Raw genomic sequence first — 22,633 nt, forward strand, 5'->3', positions numbered from 1 at the left:
CCTCATGGGAACAGTCCAGCCCGAACTGCCAAGCCATGCCCTCCCTGGACCGGAAACAAGCTTCCTAGGACCGGTTTCTGGCATTTCAGCCGTCTTCAGCCAGGCTTGCTTGAATCCAGTGGCAAAGTGAGCAAGGGACTCACGTCTGAGCATACCCTGCCAACTTATGGCGAACAAAGCAGTACAGAAGGGGGTGGTGATGGACGGAGCATCAGAACCAATCAAACACTCGCACCCAGTCAACAGATCTGGGTTTGATCCATCACCGTTCTTTAGCCCACTCTGCCACCCCAGTTCAGACATGGCCATATGTAAATCAGTCTGACCCTGTGCCTCATGGGAACAGTCCAGCCCGAACTGCCAAGCCACTTTGCTCACTTTGCCACTGGATTCAAGCAAGCCTGGCTAAAGACGGCTGAAATGCCAGAAACCGGTCCTAGGAAGCTTGTTTCCGGTCCAGGGAAGACATGGCTTGGCAGTTCGGGCTGGACTGTTCCCATGAGGCACAGGGTCAGACTGATTTGCATATGGCCATGTCTGAACTGGGGTGGCAGAGTGGGCTAAAGAACGGTGATGGATTAAACCCAAATCAGTTGACTGGGGGCGAGTGCTTGCAATGTTCAACACTCCGTCCATCATTTCCTTTGGTTTTTGCTTTGTTCGCCATAAGTTGGCAGGGTATGCTCAGACGTGAGTCCCTTGCTCACTTTGCCACTGGATTCAAGCAAGCCTGGCTGAAGACGGCTGAAATGCCAGAAACCGGTCCTAGGAAGCTTGTTTCCGGTCCAGGGAAGACATGGCTTGGCAGTTCGGGCTGGACTGTTCCCATGAGGCACAGGGTCAGACTGATTTGCATATGGCCATGTCTGAACTGGGGTGGCAGAGTGGGCTAAAGAACGGTGATGGATGAAACCCAGATCAGTTGACTGGGGGTGAGTGCTTGCAATGTTCAACACTCCGTCCATCATTTCCTTTGGTTTTTGCATTTATCAAATAAAGCCATGCTAAGAGTGGGTCAAACTGCACCAAATTGCAGGATGCAGCAGAGAAAGGCTCTAGACGTCGAATGAACAACTTCTTTTATCAAAAAAAACAATTATTAACCAAATATCCACCCAAAAGGGTAGAGCTCAAGCTCCAGGGTCCTGCTAGCAGGAGCCGGAAAAAAGAACTGAAAGTAACTTGCTTTGGCTGTGCATCCTGGGAAACCGGGGGTCTCTGGAGAGTTCCTTAAAGGCACGGTATCCTTTTAGCAGACACATAATGACAGCCTATAGGGCTTGTTTGTCCACCCCTTCCTCTCTATTGTTTAAAGGGATTTTGGTGAAGGGAGTGTGTTACAATAAAGGAACATGTCAGATGTGAATAAAAATGACATTTAAACTTTATTTTGGCTTTTGTGTTCGCTTCAGATGAAGTGCTGGCCAGTGCAGCCATATTGTTATTAGGCTGTATTATTTTGTCTGTCTCTTAAGTGTCTTTGCAGGTTTGCAAACGCAGGACAGCTTAAGAGATATTTTGATTGCTCCGGGGTCCGCGCACATGGGCGGGACTATTCATAGATTATGACTATACACAGAGATCCCCTACTACAGAAATGAAGATACCACACTGTTATCAAACACTCAATGGTTGCTCGATTTAGCTTTTTTGACAGATGTCTCGGAAAAATTAAATGCATTGAACTAAGAGTTGCAAGACAATAACCAACATGGTAAGTTCAGTGAAAACTTTCAAATCAAAACTTAACCTTTTCATACAGCATGTACAGAAAAGAAAGATGCAGCACTTTCCCTCTGTGCTCCAAATCCTTTCAGAAAACAAAGCTGAGGCTGAGCTCCTGGATATAGAAAAATACAGTAGCCTCCTCATGAAGCTTAATCAAGTTCAGTAACAGATTAATGATTTTGAGCAACTGGAGCCCTGTGTGATGTTCACTTCAAACCCCTTCATGGAAGTGGACGTTAGTGAAATTTCAGAGAAAATTAGTGTGCTTTTGAACCTTGAGTCTGCCACAATGGAAATGGAGATTGTCACACTTCAAAATGACATTGAATTGAAATCAAGGCAATCTGACAATTTCTGGAGTCTTGTGGATGCTGAAAATTTTAAGAACATCCACACAGCTGCATTGAAACTTTTTTCCCTATTTGGCTCTAACTATCTTTGGGAATCAGCATTTTCAGATATGAACTTCTTCAAATCTAAGTTTCGCACACGTCTGACTGACGAACATTTAAATGACTCTCAAGCTACACCCCAGATTACAAGGGATTAGTGGACACCATGCAGTGTTAGGTCTCTCACTGAAATAATTTGAAAGCATTCACAATCAATACTTGTTCAATGACAGTTCCTGGTGAAATCCCAAATCTAGGTATTTGTTTCATTACGAACACCAAGATTAAAGTCGCTGCAGAGAAGAATCTTCAGCCCCCAGTTTTTTTTATTAGTTTAACAAAAACAAAGGAATGTGCACTGCAGGCCTGTTTTACAAACACAAGAAAAAGTAGCTGGAGAGAAGAATCTTCAGCCCCTTTCCAAATTTGTATTAGATGCACAAGAACAAAGCTGTTTTTGCTGGAGGCCTGGTTTATTGAGAACAAGGAAAAAAGATGGCTATAGAGAAGAATCTTCAGCATCTTACAAAATTCCTTTTGTTGTTAACAGTTAGTAGTAGATGAACAAGAACAAAGCAACGTGTACTTAAGGCCTGGGTTTCAGACACCAAGAAAAAAGTAGTTGTAGAGAAGAATCTTCAGCACTTTTTCAAGTGTTTACTGGAGGCCTGGTGTATTGACATCAAGATAAAAAAGAGCTAAGGAGAAGAATCTTCAGCATCTTTCAAAGTTCTTTTTAGTTGAATAAGAACAAAGCAATTTGTACTGCAGTCCTGGTTTACTGATACCCCTAAAAAGTAAAGTGAGCAATGAGAATACAACTGCGAACATGACTGGTGCCATAAAAACCTTAAAGTCAAAACGGAACCTTCTGAAGAATTCAGAGTGGAGGACAAAATCGGTACTTTCCAATCCAAACAAAGCTGAAGTTCAGCTTTTCTGTCACCTGAAAAACACCGCGATCTTGTCAAAGCTACAGTAGAAGAATCCATCTGCAATCGTGATTCAGCAAAGCTTTGCACAGCCTGACTGCCACACACTGTGACTACTTCACTACTATAATGACTTCTTCAGAACTGCCCCCGCCAGGCTACCAGATTACACAGCATTAGAGGACATCACACAGTTCCACATTGAAGGTAAGATTGCTTTTCTTGTTTGCTAAATGAGCTGCATTACAATTATTATTTCAGTGACAGCTATTGAAAGGTCCTGATTTTGAGGCTATTAATTGAAAGGTCATAAAGAGGTTTGGCAACACAAATCCAAAGTCATTCCTTTCAGTGTTTCTAGGGAACTCTTAACTATTGTGTTCAAACCACAGTGGGCTCTGAAAAAATTAGGCTTAATGAGTCAATTAAACTAGGCGTGGAAGGACTCTCGGAAAAATGCGCGAGTTGTTTGGGGTTTAGTAGCTCACAACGATTTTCACTGACCAGAAGTAGCTCTCACTACACAAAAGGCTGGAGACCCCTGCTCTATGCAGAAAGACTTACAAATTTACATCAAAGTTTAACAGTTCTCTGTTACTTCCAAGCCATTCTAACACCTCAGTACAATCAGCATTACCGGAGCGCTGTCTTCTGTATTATGGTGGTGGTGGTGGTGTTGATGGTGCATTTGCTCCAAACGTTCCATTTCCTCCAGTCGCAGGTTCTTAAGCTTTTCTCTATCTCTGCACAGGAAAAAATATCATTTAAGTGAAATGAAAGCACGCACAGCTGAAATATCTTTCTTTATCCTTGAAAGTAACTTGGATAAAAACGTTGCATAAAGAGATTACTGCCCTGTAACAATGTTTTCCTAATTCCGGTACCATTCAGAGAGACACAGAACAGCGTAACTGAAATGATTGTGCAGCAGAAGGATCAAAAAATGGCTTTTACCATTAAGCATTTTTAAGCCGTGAACCTGTCCAATGTTTGAACATCATCAGAATCTACAAAAATAATCCACCATGTGGCCTAGATGAGACCCCTCAAACAAGCACCTACATGTAGTCATACACTGTTGCATCAAAGGGTTCAAATGGAATAAAAGTGATTGGTGGGTCACCAGTACAAATATGCCGAGGATACAAACGCTGTCTACCACTGTTAGCAGTGGATCGTCAAAATCATTAGCTTTGCTAAACTGATAGCAAAGCAATAAAAAAGCTTCCAAGGAGGGTACTGAGGAGTGAGTACACAACAAGAAAAGATTTGAGGGTTGCTATAACTTAACTGCAAGTTTGACTAACAAGTTACTCCGGTTTTGAAATAGTGCAATGTGGCAAAGTGGACTTGAGCTCCTGAAATAGTGGTCAGGGGTGTCAGACTCCAAACCCTAGCACTGCCTCTAAATCGACGGAGGTTTTAGAGCCTTTGGTAGAAGAGATACCACCCTCATCCCAAATGTCAACTCCATTTTATGTCACAAAAGCCAGGGAACTGCAAAAATGAATACAAGAACATGACAGAAGAGGACAAGAACGATTATGGTAATCTGCAGGAATGTCAAATACAAAAGAATACATACAATAAGAGACAAGGGGTAACCCTGGGATGTAGGTTTGACAGTAAGAGTGAAGGAATGGTCCCTTCGGTGGAAGTAGAGGGCTCAACTTCCTTGGCAAATTTACAAGACCACCGTAAGATTGGTTTTGGCAAAGATTAAAAAAACCTTTGTGCCGACTCCATACCGACCCTGAAGTAATGAAGCACAGCTGTAAATAAGTGTCACCCCTGCTCACTGACATTTTCTTTCTTGCCTCTTACCATGCCCTCAAAGGCAGAGCATGAGCACTTGGTAGTAACAGCAAGCAGAATCCTAACTTGGTACATTTGTAGAGGTTAAAAAGAGGAAACTAAAATCAGGCAGGTGGAAGGCAGTGCAGTTTGATAGAGTATCCACCAGAAAGAGTTGTCAAAAGTACGTAACTAGTTCTTCTGATGGATACCTCTAACTGCAGATTTCTCACCTTACAATAGATGCTAAAGTAGTACCTCCAAGGTGGAAGGTCTGTGGAGCAAAATCAGACCAAAAAGCCTTTTAAGACCAAGCGGGCCAAATGCCCTACCTGCTGAACCGGACTGTCAAGGCAGTAGTGCTTACTGAACGTGTGCACCAATATAGCAACCTGGCAGAGGTCAAGGAAAGGCAGTCCGCATGCCAAAACAATGATAAAAACCTTAGCCTGGTGGAATGGTCCCTTGATCATGCAGTGGTTGCTTCTTGGCCAGTGTGGAGCAGATCTTAAAGCAGAGGACTATCTACCACAACAGGGTCCTCTTCTGCAGTCTTTCCTTTATTCTCTTCAGAGATTCCCACAAAACGCTGACTGTCCATATGGCAGTCCTTATTATGATCAATATAGACGCTTAAGGCCTCTTCGGCTCAACTAATGAAGTCTCTCCTCCTCTTTCGAGAGGTGATGAGGGGTAAAGAATGTAGGCAAGGTGATAGCACAACGTGGAAAAGTCATAGCATTAGGCCTGAAGGCTGCCCAAGTTCTCAACACCAGTTTAACCAGAAAAAAGGAGGCGTAGGGTGGATAAATGGACAGTGCCTGAAGCTCACTCATGCAACAAGCCGAAGTGATCACAATGAAGAAGATAGCCTTTAAAGTCAGCAATGCAGCAAGCAGCTATGCATAGGTTTGAAGGGTGTGCGCATGAGAAATGTCAAGACCAAGCTAAAGGCATCAGGGAGGAAAAGTGTGTCAAGCCTTTTATAATCCTCAGGTGATTTAAACACGGCCGGTTAGTCTAGCAAATGTAAAAATGCCAAAGACGCCTATAAATAATCTCCAATAGTGCCCACTGCTAGACCTTGGTGGGAAAAAGACAGAACAAACCAAAGAACATCCAAAGCTTGAATTGCAAGGGTCAAGCTTGCGGTTACCGCACCAAGCCACAAACTCCTCCCTTTGGCCAGTATAAACAGACTTTATCAAAGGGCCTCCCGAGGTGAGAATAGCATCCACTACTCCAAGCAAAAGACACACAATTGAAGGACGGAATGCAGAACAACTCAAAACATTCACCCCCAGTCAAGAGATCTGGGTTAAATCCATCATTCCTTTGCTCACAATGACACCCCAGTTTAGACCTGGCCATATGCAAATCAGTCTTGACCGTGTGCCTCTTAGGAACAGTCCTGCCCAAAGTGCCAAGCCAGGTCCTCCCTGGACCAGAAGCAACCATCCTAGGACCGGTTTCGGGGTTTCACCCCTCATCAGCCAGGATAGCTTGATTCCAGTAGCACCGTGAGCCCAGGACCCACGTCTGGGCATACCTGGCGCACTCAGGGCGTGAAAGCAAAAGAGACGCAATTGATGGGCGGAATGCAGAACAAATCAAAACATTCACCCCCAGTCAAGAGATCTGGGTTAAACCCATCATTCTTTTGCTCACCATGCCACCACAGATTAGACCTGGCCATATGCAAATCAGTCTTGGCCGTGCTTCATGGGAACAGTCCAGCCCGCACTGCCAAGCCAGGTCCTCCCTGGACTGGAAACAAGATGGTTACTTATCTGAAGGCGTAGTTTTGCACTTTGAAGAATTTTATGGATTCACATGCTGTGCGTTACAGCACCACCTAGTGGTTGGGTCTGGATTACTTCTTAGTCTCTTTTTTGCATAAGGGCAGCATCTGGGAAGTACCCATCTGATGTTAGATGTGTGCCCGGAATCCTGTGTACAATGGTGGTCATCCTCAGATTCTTTTTTCCCCTTCTTGTGACTTGGCTTGTTGTGGCATCCCCTTTTACTGCTAAACATTCTCCTTCTTGTCCGTTTACTCCTTGGTCATGTTGCACCTCATTTCCTAGGTAGGTGGGTGGCTTGTATGCAAATCCGGAAAATTATTTGAGCTGCAAAATTACTCCTACAGGTAAGTAGCCATTTAGATTTGCAGCATAATCTCTTCCAGATTCACATACTGTGCGTTAATTTTGTAGCAGAATCCTTGTTCACCCCTGGAGGTTGGGTTGAAATGAGCTTGAACTGGCAAACAGGCTTTTAGTATTCCGTCTCACCGCCAACTTCTTATTTATTTGAACGTGGACACAGAGTTTGGTGAACGTATAAACCGTGTGGTTGCCCTACTTTTGTCACTTAGCTGGACATTTTCTAGGAAGTCGAGAGTTGCTCCATTCTTTTTTGCGGAGTGTGCTCTAGGTCTTGTCTCAATATACGCCCACATTTTTGTGATATGTTTGGACTGTCTGTACTATCCATCTCGCGATGGTGCTCTTAAGCTCCTGCTGAACCCTTTTTTTGGTTTGGGAAAAATACCAAAAATTAGTTGCCTTTCCTGAAGTCTTCTGTTTTCTCTTTGTAATACATCACTGCCCTTTGTATGTTTAGCATGTGAAGTGTTATTTCTGCTTTAGTCATTGGGTCTTGGAAAAAAACAGATAGTTGAATTGCTGAGCTGAAATTGAACTGTGATATTACCTTTGGAAAAAAGAGTGGGTTTGTTCTCAGAACTATGCTATCCTTGTGCATTTGTAGGTAGGAATCTTGGATTGCTAATGCTTGAAGTTTGCTTACCCTGAACAGTGGGGTAATTGGGATTTGGATACTGCATTCAGGCTTAAGATTTTGAGTTCTAGTTTGCGCAGTGGTTCAAAAAATTCCTTCACTAACTGTGATAGGACCAGATTGAGGTTCCAAATCAGCATGAGTGCCGCTCTGGGCAGGGCTATCCTTTTTGATCCTTTCAGCAACCTTTTAATTACTGGTGCGGTGAAGAAACTTCTCCCTATATGGCTCCTGATAATAGGCCACTATTCCCGCTAACTGTACTCTTAGGGAGGCGTAAGTCAAGTTTTAGCCAAATAAATACATTAGGTGTCTGATTAAGTTTGTATCTTGCATTCCGATTTCTTCCAGTTGTTCCTTTTTGCACAACCCAACGTATCTTGTCCATTTGGCTGTGTAACATTTTCTTGTGCTCGTCCAACGAACCGCTCTCAGAACTTCCATTAATCTCTTTGGCAGGTTTAAGTGTCTAACCTCTATGTCCTCAGGAGCCATGTTTCTATACGCAGGCTGCTTGGTGTTGGGTACTGTACCATCACCTTTTGCACTGAAAGGAGATCGTGGCGGATTGGTAGCCTTATTATGTTTTCTTAAGCCATCTCTACGAGGTCTGAAAACGAAGTTTGTCTTGTCCGTTGTGGACAAACCAGGATCAGAGTCATCTGTGATTGCTAGTACTTGGATATCACTAGCAGAAAAGGCTAGGCAAATTTCTCTGAACAGCTTATTGACAGGGTATTTCCGAGGGAGTGGTGGAGTGGGTGCCTGGATGTGAAGTCTCAAGGAACAAATGATGGAAGGAATGCTGAACAATGCAAACATTCACCCCCAGTGACAAAGATCTGGGTTTGATCCATTGTTCATTTGCTAACCACGCCACCCCAGTTTGCACCCAGCTATAAGCAAATCAGTCTTGACCCTGTGCCTCAATGGAACATTCCAGCACGAACTGCAAAGCCAGGACCTGCCTGGACCGAAAACAGGCATCCTGGGACCAGTTTCGGGGCATTACCTCATATCAGCTAGGCTAGCATGAGTCTCAACATTTTGTTTTTCCAGCTGTTGTAAACAAATGAAGCTCTGATGTGCCCCATTGCCTGAAGATCCTTTAGAGTACCTGTTGATGTAACCCCTACTCATGCGAGACTGTAGCCTGTCTGCTTCCATGTTTTCTACTCCTGGCACCTGTACTGTCACAGTATTCTTTATTTGAATGGCCCATCTCCAAGTTTTTTGTGCTAGCTTGGGTTGTGCATGTGACCTTCTCCCCCCTGTTTGTTTAGGAAGATCATCATGCTTATGTTGTCCGTTTGGACCTGCACTGACTTCCCCTAGATCTGAGCCAGGAATGCTTTTAGGACTAGGTAAAACTAACTCCAAAATGTTTATGTTTTGAGTTGCGTACTGTGACTTCCATCGCCCACTGATGCTTACATTCTCCAAGTCAGCTTCCCAACCAGTTCCAAGGATGCATCTGTGGTAACGGTTCCAGTTGGGGTTGGTTGCAAGAAAGGCCTTCCCACTGCTATGTTCCACCGTGCCATCTCCTCTTGTACTTTTTGCGTTACAACCACTAGATTCTCTCATATGTTTGCTGTCTGCGACCATTGGTTTTGGATCAATTTCTGGAGCTGTCTTGTGTAATTCTAAGTGTTGGATCAGGGGAATGCAAGAGGCCATCATGCCCGTCATCCTTCCCACTGTCTTCAACCTCAGACTGCTCCTTGTGGTAGAGGTGATCTTGCTTGGTTATCACCTATATTCTCTTGAGGTTGGGAAAGGCTTACCTCCACAGTGTTCATCCTGGGTCCTAAGAATACCTTTTCTCTCTCCGATAGTGGCGATTTTTCTCCATTGATCGTGAATCCCAGCTTGTACAATATATCAATGACCATTCTCTTCTTGCACTTGGAGAATGAGCTTGTCTTTACTAGCTAGTCGACTAGGTATGGGTAAATGTGTATCCATTTTCTTCTGAGATATGCTACTACTGGTGCTTGGCATTTGATAAAGAGCCTCTGTGCTGATTCTATGTCAAAGGAAAGTACTTTGAATTGGTAGTGCACTTGGTTCACGACAAGGCTTAGGAATTGCTAGTGCCTTCAATTGATGTGGATGTGTAAGTAGACATGCTTCAACTCAATTGTTGCCTAGTGGTCCCCTCCCTGTAGTAGTGCGATGATTTCCTGTAGTGAAGTCAAATTGAATTTTTGTGTCTTTATGAATTTGTTTAAGAACCCGAGGTCCAAAACTGATTAAAGTGATTGGTCAAATTTTGGGACCAGGAAGTATGCAGAGTAGTTTCCCTGGTTTATGTCTGTGTTGGGAACCATTTATATTCCTTCTTCCACTTTGCCTTAAAGGCATGCTTTTTCCTCCTTCGAGTGTGTTCTGTTTTTTAGTTGTGTAAATCATGGTGTTCTAAGCAGCTTTAAGCAGTATCCATGTTGTATAATGTTTAAACCCACATGTCTGATGTGACTTTCTCCCATTTCTGTGGAAACTCTACTATTCTGTCCTCCACTGGTGTTATGTGCTGGGGGTGCTACTGGGTGGAGTTAAATGCTGGAAGAGCTCACTCCCCTTGAAAGTTGTCCCCTTCCTCTGTCCCGAAACTGTGGTGGTGGAAACTCCTATTGTTGCTGTGAGTTTTGGTGCGGAGCTGGTTGCTATTGAGGTAGATGTGACGCTGAGCTTTGAAACTTCCTCGTCCTGTGGGACTTTATATTGGGATTGCGTCACCTTCTTTGTTCACCCCGGCTCTCTTTCTCACCGTGACCACAATGACTGAATCAGCCACTGTTTGCCCTTGATGTTTACAGGGCCTTGGAGGAGTGCTTGCACTTAATTTCAGTTCTCAGTGTTACAGTTTTGCCGGATTCTGGTTCCCTGAAAGCTTCCCTTTCTAGATCCTGGATGCTTGGGAGCTTTGGGAGGTAGATGGCAGGAGTGTTTCTAGGCATATGTCCACCCCTCCTCCAACTGTACCTCATACTTATCTGCTGCTCTTTTTACAACAGCTGTTTACTCTCACATGCATTTCTGCAGGAACTTTATGCAAGCGGTAGAAGAAAAGATCCCAACGTCCCTCATCCACCAATTCCGCCCAACAATGTCAATGCAATAATGGTGTGATGGGGGAAGAGGGAAAACCAGGGGGAAAAGAAATGAAGATGTGTCCCTCAACGTACTCAGTATAAACAGGTAAGGATCAATGCATGAACATGAATCTGAGTATAAAAGCCTGGCTACCTGTTTAGCTCCCCTCTTCCACTATAAGTCAATGACCGTGCACACAAGATTTTAGTTGCACTCTATATGAGAGAAAGTAAAGAAAGATTATAATCTCTCCCTGGAGGAACAACCAGAAAATCATATACACATGTATACACAAACCACTCACCTATTAGTAAGTAGTAGGGAGTCAAAAATAGCCCAAAGGTTCATATACATTCCGAAGCAAAATGACTAGTGAGTAAAAGGATAATGCTACTTACCCAGTAAGCATCTGTTCTTGGCATGTAGTGCTGTAGATTCACATGTTTTGTATACTCCTGCCATCTAGTGTTGGGTCCGGATGTTTGAAAGCTGTTTTTCTTCGAAGTCTTTCCTAGTCACGAGGTAAGGCGACTCTCCTCTTTTCGTTGATAGTGAGCATGATCATCAACTCCATTGTTAGATTGTTTTCCAGCAAGAGGGTGAGAATGGAGCAAGTAAGTTTAGTATAGAGATGTTCATGCTTATGAATGTATAATTAAGAACTGCAACAACTACAGGTACCCAATGAGGCGGGTGGGCGCATGTGAATCTACAGCTCTACTTGCCAAGAACAGATGCTCGCTGGGTAAGTAAAATTATCAGTTTGAGGCACGTGTGCTGTGGATACACATGCTTTGCATTGACTATAAAGCAGCATACTCCCAAAGCGGTGGCTAACCTGTACATGTTGCAGTTATTTGGAATAGTGTTTTTAGTACTGCTTGGCCTACATTAGCCTGCTGACATGCTAACACATTTACACAATAATGTTTGGTAAATGTGTGTGGCGTAGACCATGTAGCTGCCTTACATATGTCAGCTAGAGGGATGTTGCCTAAAAAGTCCACTGACGCCCCTATTTTGCGAGTGGAATGCGCTCTAGGGGGTATGGTTAAATTTCTTTTAGCTTTAATATAGCAAGTTTGAATGCATTTCACAATACATCTGGCAATACTAGACTTTGAAATAGGATTGTCCTTGTGGGTGGAGCAAATGCAACAAACAGTTTTGATTTGTGAAAGTCTTTTGTTCTACCTATGTAGTATAGTAAAGTGTAGAGTCTTCTCAATAATGGAATGTAGGACTTGTTGCTAGGTTAGAATGTTGATCTTTGAAGGGGGGAGTTAGTACTGTAATGCTGGAAGAGTAAGCTGGAGGTACGTGTTCTACTTGCTACAAATAAAGATCATCAACATTTATCCTGTGTTAGAGTGGATCTTTACATTGGCGATGATGGACTTGATCTGCACAGGGGGCAGACTGCAAGTACCTCCACCCCTCGATTAATCAAATTTCATATAAAGAAGAACCCACTGCTTCAAGAAAGAAAACTGTATTTCCTTGGATAAATTATCAAGATACTAAGGTCGGGTATGTACTTTGTGTCTTGTTTGAATTCAAGATCTCTTCCAACTTCTACGGCGTTTCCAGCATTCATGTTTTCAATACCAACAATGTTTACTTTGTTCAACAATTGAAGAGAGCTGTGTAACATCGCAGTATCACCTGAACCTAAGTGCATTTACTTAATCTGAACCATCACTGACTATCTAGAACGGGATATATACTGTCTTCCATACATTGGGTGTGATTCACTGGATAATGAGAGTACTCATCCATTCGTGTGCGCGTGCAACACGGAAGAATTGAACTTGACCGCACTCGCTAGATGAGTGGAACTGAGTGCACATCGTAATTCTTGGTTCGTGTGTTTGTGCAACGCAGGGGGAATTGAACCTGACCGCACTCGCTAGATGATTTGAATTAAGTGCATTTTGTCATCTTCGCTTGGTGTGAGCGCGCAGCGCTGGAAAATTGGACTTGACTCTTGTTTTGTGTGGATTTCGAAATACCGTATAGAAAGTCGCTCACACATCGTATCAACCAACCGACATTTGTACTAACCGTTCTTCGTGAAACACAGCTGCATCTTTCAATTGTCCATCCGCGTTCCCTTTTGTGCGCAAGATACATGCGTGCGGGAGAACGAAGAAGGATTCACATTTCCTGGTTTTGTGTGCCCAATCAGCCTCAGAAAAACGACGCGCGACATGCACAGCACGCACGGCGGCCTTTTTGGATGGTTGGGAAAGTACCCAACCGACGTTTCTACTTCCTGGAACCAGTTTCGAGATTTCTTTCGTCGTGTTCTTCGTTTAGAGAGGAAGCCTCATCGCAATTCTGCAGCGACTGAACTATCAAGCTATATAAACAGTAATTTGTTATTTTAATCCTGTTATTAATATTTATTTCTTCCACATGTGAATTTTAATTATACTGTGCCTTACGAATCATAAAACTGTTAAGTGGACTCAAAATTCTCATACTATCTCCCACCCCCTATTACTCATGTCAGACCAAGGGTTAGCAGCTCCTCCTTCCTTTCTTCCCAGTCCTGGGGATCCTCCCATTCTTTGGAAGGAATGGAAAAAAATATTTTTAACATATATCCTGGCAACTGGAGCAGACAAATATGGCCCGGTACGCAAACAAGCCATTTTGCTTCATCACCTGCGTGTAGAAGGCCGGCGTTTATATGAAGATCTGCCGGAGATTTCCCTGGTAATGGGTGATGGTCAACCCAACAATGTCTATGAAATGAGTATGCAGATGTTAGAAGTGAGGTTTAAAACTAAAATTAATGTTGTGCTAGAAAGACACAAGTTTTTTTGTCGCATACAAAAACCAGATGAGGACATAGCCACTTATGTGGCTGCTTTAAGGGGGCTTTCTCTAACTTGTCGTTTCGAAGGACTGGGGGATTCACTTATACGTGACCAAATCGTAAGATGTACAAATAATAAAAGGGTACGCGAAAAACTCCTTATCAAAGATTGTACATTAGAAGAGGCAATACAAATAGCGAAAGGGCTTGAACTTACAGATCTTTGGATAAGAGAAATGGAGAAGTGTAGTAGTTCGGTAGTACAGAAGGAGGCAATACCAAAAGAGTTAAATTCTAAAGGATTAGAAATCCATGCTTGTGTTGACGAAACTAAAACAGTAAAAGGTTTAGGGAAGATAGAATCTAGACCTCCCGATAAACCCGTGGAAACTTTTCGTACAAATAAGATAATACCTGTGACCACTACACGTTCAAGAAATACGATTCCAGCGACTATTACATGCAATTTTTAATGTTATCGGTGTGGAGCTCCTGGCCATATAGCTTCAAGCACCAAGTGCATGGCCAGAAATACTGTTTGTAGAGCGTGTGGAAAAAGGGGACATTTTGCCAAGGTATGCAATTCCAAGACTCAATATGTACAAGAGATTGATGATACTTGTGAAAGTATTCATGAGTTGATGCTGTGTGTGGATGGCTTATCACTTCCTAATGAAGGAAGTTGTAATGTTGTCAATGATGCTAACATTGCTATGGAAAGCACGGATAAGTTGGAAAAGCCTCATTCTATAATCGGCTTAGACATGAACAATGTGAAAATGTTGATTGACTCTGGAAGCCTGTATACATTGTTGTCCAAAGATATGTATCTCGAAGTGTGGGGAGAGAGGAGCAGAATGGAAGATTGGAATACTCCCGACATTAAAGCTGTAGGTTATGGTGGCAGGACAATAGAGATATTAGGGTTCAAGTGGATGTTAATAAGCTTTGCAAAAGAAAAAATTTATGGGCGAGTATATTTAACGAAACAAGGATCTAATTTGCTTGGTTGGCGTCATCAAAAGGATCTGGGTATAATGTTAAATCCAAATGCTAGTGAGACAGTTAAATCCACCTTTGTTCACAATATTGATAATTATGAGACGAATGTAATGGAAACATTTTCAAATGTCTTCTCTGACAAGTTAGGAAAACTAGCAAATCTTTCCCACAAGATCATTTTAAAGAAAAACTCCATACCGATTGTTCATAAAGTAAGGAATGTTCCTCACTTAATGAGAGGGCCCCTCCAGGAGGAATTGAACAAGCTGTTAGATCAAGGGATTATTGAACCCATTGAAGCTTCAGAGTGGTTGGCACCCATTGTGGTCGCCCCCAAGGATGGGAATAAAATTTGTATGTGTGTGGACTTGCGCGACTTGAATCGCAATATATGGGTAGATAGACAGCCGCTACCTAACATTTCTGAGATGTTAACTGCTATGGGGGGTGGGGCTATCTTCAGTGTGATAGATATGTCATCAGCTTACCACCAAATTGATCTTTGCGAGGAATCAAGGCATCTCACTTCATTAGTAAGACCGCTGGGAGCCTTTCGTTATTACAGGATGTCGTTTGGTTTGGCATCTGCTTCGGCGGTATTCCAAAGGGTTATGCAACAAGTGTTTTCTGGGTTAGACAATGTTCTATTCTTTCAAGACGATGTGTTGATCGTAGGGAAAAGTAGTGAACATCATGATAAGGTAATGGATGAAGTTTTAAAACGAATGGAGAAGCATGGGCTAACAATTAAGAGAGAAAAATGTCAACTAAGGAAAAGTTCTGTAACGTATTTAGGTCATGAGATATCCGAAGCAGGGATCAGACCAAAGAAGAGCATTGTGTTAGCTATTAGTGATGCTCCCATTCCGCTCAATAAGGAACAACTGAAATCCTTCCTGGGACTAGCAGAGTACTGCTCCAAGTTTGTGAATGGATTTACAGAAATAGAACCTCTGAGACCGTTAATGAAAAATGGTGTTGTGTTTGATTGGAACAAAAAGTGTGACGAAGCTTTTAGGTCTATAAAATGTTGTATACTCCATGCTCCTACACTGGGACACTTCAATGTGAATGCAAAAACGTTTATCACTACAGATGCTAGTGCCGTTGGCATTGGAGCTGTTTTAACTCAAGTGTACAATGGTGATGAAAGAATTATCGGATTTGCATCCAGAAGGCTGCAAGGTGCAGAAGTATCGTATTCTGTGATAGAGAAAGAAGCTTTAGCTTGTTGTTGGGGAATTAAGCATTTCCGCTATTTCGTTTGGGGGTTACCTTTCAAAGTTCGTACTGATCACAAACCTTTAATACACTTGTTTAAGGGTGGTAGAGGTTTGGAAGGTAACGTTACACCAAGAATTTCTAGGTGGATTCTATCGGTGATTGAATACAATTTTGAAATGGAATACATGAAGGGCTTAAGAAATGTCGTAGCAGATTGCTTGTCCAGAATGCAGGTGGATGTTGTTGATGTGGATTTGGATGATAGGGTAGATGTGATTAAGTGCAATGATGAGCAGGCGTTTGACAAAGTCAATGGGAGACTGCTTTGTTGAACGATGTGGTTTTACAAGAAGTTATGGAATGTGTATCGGGAGGAAGGAAAGACAGTCATAGTCAGGATATTCGTCTTAAGGGTTATTGGAATGTTGAGGCGGAACTAAGTGTAAGTGAAGGAAAACTATGGAGAAGAAATAAATTAGTACCACCAATTGGTCTCAGAGGTAAGATAATGAACATAGCTCATGAGGGACACTTGGGCAGGAACATGACTAAGAGGCGTGTTCGGCAGTCATTTTGGTGGCCAGTATGGACAATGATATTGAAGATGTTGTCAAGGATTGTTATGCGTGTGCAAGAAGCGACAAGACGAAAGTCGTAAGGCAACTGCCGCTTGCTTGTCCAGAGTTTCCTATGTGTCCGTGGGAAAGGGTAGCGATTGACTTTTTAGGCCCCATTTTCAAACTTGGTTCACGTAGCAAATTCTTGATGGTCTTGGTAGACTATCACTCTAAATGGTTTGTTGTTGAGAGCACCGATTGTATTGAAACTGAGAAAGTGATTGGATTTATGGAAAGAATATTCATGAATGAGGGGATACCCAAGACACTTGTGTCGGATAATGGGGTTCAGTTGGTTTCTAAAAGAATGCAAGAGTTTCTCTTTAAAATGGGAATCAATCATGAGAGGGTTGCATTATTCAGGCCTCAAGCCAATGGCTTGGTGGAAAGAATTAATCGTTTGATAATGGATAATATCCAACTCTCTATTTCTAATGGTTTATCGTGGTCAGAAGAACTTAAAAAATTGGTGTGGTCGTATAGAGTGACACCACATTCAGTGACAGGAGTGTCACCTTTCGTCTCTCTTAAGGGACAGGAGCCAGGTATGAAAGAAGTCACAGGTTGGCTTAAGAACAAAGAATGTGCGTGGGTTGATCGTGAGGCGGTGAAGAATGATGTGACGGAACGACAAGATGCTGCCGCGAGGTATTACAATACCAAGAGAGGTGTCAAGAATCATGATTTGAAGGTTGGAGAATGGGTTGTCATAAAACGAGGGGGAATTGTCATAAAAGGTGAAAGTAAATTTTCGCAACCGATACAAATCAAAATGGTGAAGAGGGACATTCTCATCTTGACTGATGGTTCTGCTTGGAGCGCAGGTAATGATTCTAAATGTAATGCTCCAGATCTGAATGTAGGAGATTAATGTTACTTCTGTTGTGTTTGTATTAGATGTATAGCGACGTGCTCATAATTTCTTATTGTATGATTCTTCCTATTTTTATTGTTATTTGTAAAATATGGAAGGGGGAAGATGTGTAGAGTCTTCTCAATAATGGAATGTAGGACGTGTTGCTAGGTTAGAATGTTGATCTTTGAAGGGGGGAGTTAGTACTGTAATGCTGGAAGAGTAAGCTGGAGGTACGTGTTCTACTTGCTACAAATAAAGATCATCAACATTTATCCTGTGTTGGAGTGGATCTTTACATAAAGCTCTTTTAACATCAAGCATGTGAAGAGCGTGTTCTGCCACAGAATCAGGTTGAGGAAAGAAAACTGGTAACTCAACCGATTGGTTTATATGAAAAGCAGAAACTACCTTGGGAAGGAATTTTGGGTTGGTACGGAGAACTATCTTATCTTTATGTATCTGAAAGAAAAGTTCTTCTAACATTAATGCCTGTAGCTCACCAACTCTCCTCAGTGATGTGATAGCAATCTATCCATGAGAGGAACTGCAAAGGGCACTTGTGTAATGGTTCAAAAGGGGGACCCATGAGCCATGTGAGAACAATGTTGAGATTCCATACTAGAGCAGGGGAAATCCTTGGTGGTATTACCCTTTTTAAGCCTTCCAGGAAGGCCTTGATTACTGGGACTCTGAATAGTGACAAATGTTGTCTATTTTGTAAGTACGCAGCAACTGCTGCAAGGTGCAAACGAATGGACGTGTAAGCCAGACCGGTTTGTTGCAAATGTAACAAGTAACAAATAATTTTTTGTATAGAACCATCCAAATAATTGATGTTCTTGCTATTGCAATATACTGCAAATCTTTTCCATTTTGCGGCATAGCAAGCCCTGATGGTAGGCCTTCTTGCTTCTTTTAGAATATTCATACAGTCTGGTGGTAATTTTAACTAACCAAACTCTATGACTTCAGGAGCCAGATCGCTAAATTCAGTTCTCTGGGATTTGGATGTTTGATTTCTCCTTGGCTCTGTGTGAGGAGACTGGAGTTTAGGTGTAGTTTTTGATGTGGAACTAGTAACAGCTCCAACAGGGTGGTGTACCAAGGTTGACAAGCCCATATGGGAGCTACCAGAATTAGTGTGAGAAATGTTTGCCTGAGTTTCCGAACCACCCATGGAATGAGCGGGAGAGGCAGAAAAGCGTAGGCATGCCCTTTAATAGCGGGTGTGGTTACCTGGAGCCGAAGTTTGGACATTTTGCGTTTCGGCTGTGGCAAATAGGGCTATTTGTGGAAACCCCCACTGTTGGAAGTAAGGAAGGAGAACTTGGGGGTGAAGTTCCCACACATGAATTTGTCTTCTCCTGCTGAGGAGATCGGCAATTTGATTGTTTACTCCTAGGAAATGTTCTGCCAGAAGATAAATCTTGTGAAGGATCGCCCAATTCCAAATGGCTTGAGCGAGTGTTGACAGTTGGAGAGAGTGTGTCCCGCCTTGCTTCTGCACATAATACATTGCTGTCATATTGTCTGTTCAGACTAGGACAGTTTTGGCTATGCGCCAAGTCTGAAAAGCTTTGAGTGCTAGGAAAACAGCTAAGAGCTCTAAACAGTTGATGTGGAGAGTACTGTGCTTGTTGCCCCACATGCCTTGTATTGTGTAATGTTTGAGATGAGCCCCCCCCAACCGGTTAAAGATGCGTTTGCTGTGAGCACGATTTGTGGAACAGGGTTGATGAAAGGAGAGCCTGCTGGTAAGTTTTGTGGGTTCCACCACTGCAGCACGCGACGGGTGCGGCCGTCTACCAACACTAGATCGGACAATAGACCCTGTGATTGATTCCACTGATGTGCTAAGCATTCTTGTAGGGGGCGCATGTGAAGCCTCGCATGCGGTACAATTGCGATGCAGGACGCCATCATTCCCAGTAATTCCATGAACACTCTGGCTGCTAATGCTTGGTTGGGCTGGTAGCTTGAATATTGTGTATTCTGGCTACATTGGGAGAGGCTAGAGATTTTACTGTGTCTAGAGTAGCTCCTAGATAAGACTGTATTTGTGATGGATGCAGGTGAGATTTGTGTGCATTGATGGTGAAACCCAGTTGGTGAAGTAGCTCTATTGTGATCTGTGTGTGTTGCAGACAGTTCTGGTTAGTGCCAGGTTTGATAAGCCAGCCTTCTAGATAGGGGAAGACGTGAATTTGTTGTCTTCTGAGATGAGCATCAACCACTGACAGGCATTTGGTAAAAACTCTGGCGCTGTAGTCACTCCGAAGGTAAGTACCTTGAACTGGTAATGCTTGCCTATCATCACAAATCTCGGGTATTTGAGATGAGCCGGATGAATTGGAACATGAAAATATGAGTCTTTTAAATCTAGAGTAGACAAAGTCTGCTCTTTGTAAAAGCGGGAGCACCTGTTGAAGTGTCAGCATGTGAAAATGCTCTGACAGTATGTAGTTGTTTAGCTCTCTTAGATCTAAAATAGGTCTTAGGGAACCGTCCATTTTTGGGGAAGAGAAAATACAGAGAGTAAACTCCTGAGCCTTGGTACTGTATGGGACCTGGCTCTATTGCCCCTTTCAGAAAGAGGGACTGGAACTCTTGTTTTAATAAGCTTATGTGTTCTGGAGATAACTTGTGAGATCGTGGTGGAATGTTTGGGGGATTGCTGGAAAGCTCCAGGCAATAACCATGTTGAATAATTCCAAAAACCCATTTGTCTGATGTTGTAGACTGCCAAATGGGAAGAAATTGGTGAAGTCTTCCCCCGACAGGTGTGGTATAATAAGGGGGAGTGGGGGCGCATGGGTAAGTCACTGTTTGTTGGGGGAAGGGGAGTTATGAGGTGTGTTGCACTTACCCTACCCGTGAAGTTGTTGCCTCTATAACCTACTCAAAAAAAAACTCTGGAGGGAGGACTGGTTATTACCTTTTTAAGTGGAGGCATTTCGAACTGGGGATGTTGTTTTTGGCCCTCTTCTGTATAAAGAGCAACGAAAAGAACTTCTGTTGGATGCAGTTTGAAGTGTTCCTATAGATCTAGCGACATCAGTGTCCTTTTTCATCTTTTCTAACACCTCGTCAACGTTAGGGCTAAATAGGTGTGCCTTCCCAAAGGGTGTGTTAAGGATCGATTGTTGGACCAAAGGTTTAAAACCTGAAATCCTTAACCAAGCGTGTCTCCTGAGCTTGATGCTGGTGTTAATCTCCCTAGCTGCGGTGTTTGCAGCATCTAGAGCAGATCGAATAGAGGAATTAGAAATGAGCTTACCCTCATTTACCAAGTCCTGTGCTTTAGCCTTCTCCTCATCTGGGAGGAATTGGAGAAGTTGCTCCATTTTGTCCAAGTATGCCCTGTCATACCTACTAAAAGGCTTTGGGTATTTGCAACGCGCCATTGACTTGCTGCCTGAGCAGCTATGCGCTTGCCAGAAGCGTCAATTAGTTTGGACTCCTTATCTGGTGGACGAGCATCTCCTGAAGTTTGAGAATTCGCTCGTTTACGAGCGTTTGAAACCACTAGGGAATCTAAAGGCAATTGTCCTTTGATAAAGATGGGGTCTGTAGGAGAGGCTTTATATTTTTTGTCCACTCTAGGAGTGAAGATGCAGGCTCTGACTGGGTCTTTAAAAAATTTGTCAGCATATTGGATCATGCCTTTAAACATTGGGAGTGATTGTGATGACCTATGTGTGGATACTAGTTTCTCAAACAGGAAATCTTCTTCCAATGATTGTTTGTGGAGCTCTACCCCATGGTAATGTGCAGCCCTGGCAATGAGTCCATGGTGTGATGTATTGTCGTCTGGAGGAGATGGTTTGGTTGGGTACAAGTCTGGATCAGAGTCACCTGGGGAATCCACTGTGTAAACTGTCCATGGATCTATTGGAATATTTATCCCCCATCATCTGCATCATCATCTACGTGATGAGATTGAGGAGAATCTTGAGGTGTAATCTGCAAAGGATTCTCAGGTGGTGACAGAGGTGTTGGAGGTGGGGGCGATGGAAAATGAAAAGGACTTGTAGCCACAGTTTTTTTCTTCAAGAGGGTTTTGTAAGAAATGTACTCTTCTCAAAGCTTGCATTTCTGAGGTGGTTTTATGTAAATATGACCAGTATCAGGGTTAATATGCAGTCTTTTTTGCTTTGGGTCAGGTGTTAATGGAATAATATCCACTTTCAGATCCAAAGGGGTACCTTTATGATTTGGTGCCAAAGTTTTCTGTGCCGGTGTTTTCGGTGCCGACGTAGGCTGGCCTTTCGTCGCGGAAGGTTTTGGCTCCGAAGGTTGCTTGGCTTTCAGCGCAGGGGATTTCGGCTGCGAGCCGGGCTTATGCTTAGAACCGGAGGCTTTCAGCTCCTAGGAGGGTTTTTGTCGACTCGGTCCCGAGCAGGAAGGCTTGACTGGTGGTTTCGGTGCTGGGCCAGAGGCCGGGGCGTGCTGACCTTGGCCAAAGGCAGAGGTGGTTCCGAAGCCTTATGTTTTTTCAAGATAGTTTGTGGGGGCAAGGGGTCTTCGGTACTTACATAACCTTGACCCTGCTGCAGTTCTTCGTTGTCTAGGTCAATCTCGAGTTCTGTGCCTGAATCTTGTTTGGAGAAGTCTTCCTCCTCCTCCTCTGATGCCTCGTTATCTTCTCGACCGGAGTCTTTATCGAAGATGTCCGGCCTGTCTTCGATGCTTTGACGCTGCATCTCCCGATGTCAAGCCCGACTATCGCGAAGAGTCTTCTTTGATCTGCAAGCGTCACAATTTTCTTCTTTGTGCTCGGGTGACAAGCAGAAGTTGCACACTTCGTCTGAGTCGGTGCGCCGATACTTATACTTCGCATGGCACCGAGGACAGAATTTAAACAGAGTCCGATCCATTGACTGAGAGCTAACCGATCACGGTTAGGCATCAAAGGCCGTCCACAAAGCTTTCCGATACAAGGTCGATTCCGATATCGAAACGATACGCGGAGAAGTGGGAACGCGTACAGAAACAATACCGTTGAGGTAGAGAGGATTGCGCGTAGAGGGGAACCCGAAAAACGGTTTCGAACGGGAGCATAGCAATATACATCCGAACCCGATGGTGGAAAAAAACAATCCAATAATGGTGTCGATAACCATGGGCACTATCACCAAAAGGAGGAGTCACCTTACCTCGTGACTAGGAAAGACTTCTTCGAAGACAAACAACTTGCAAACATCCGGACCCAACACTGGATGGCAAGAGTATGCAAAGCATGTGTATCTACAACACACATGCCTCGAACACAGTATATCCTCTTTAAAAAAAAGAAAAACAAAAAATATGCAGGCTAACCATGCAGGTCTCCTTGACTTCAGGAAACACTAATATGCTGTTTC

At 43.3% G+C, this 22,633-nt stretch overlaps 1 protein-coding gene across 1 annotated transcript in view; it reads right to left on the reverse strand.

Moving 5' to 3' along the window:
• The window catches only part of MORC3 (MORC family CW-type zinc finger 3), a 684,179-nt gene that overhangs the window by 223,662 nt on the left and 437,884 nt on the right, over positions 1-22,633 (reverse strand). Inside the window, exon 13 of the mRNA XM_085621291.1 lies at positions 3,690-3,795. Within this exon, the coding sequence (XP_085477417.1) occupies positions 3,690-3,795 (106 nt within the window). The remainder of the gene's footprint in view (positions 1-3,689; positions 3,796-22,633) is intronic.

Source organism: Triturus cristatus, chromosome 8, assembly GCF_964204655.1.
Source record: "Triturus cristatus chromosome 8, aTriCri1.1, whole genome shotgun sequence".
Classification (NCBI taxonomy): domain Eukaryota; kingdom Metazoa; phylum Chordata; class Amphibia; order Caudata; family Salamandridae; genus Triturus; species Triturus cristatus.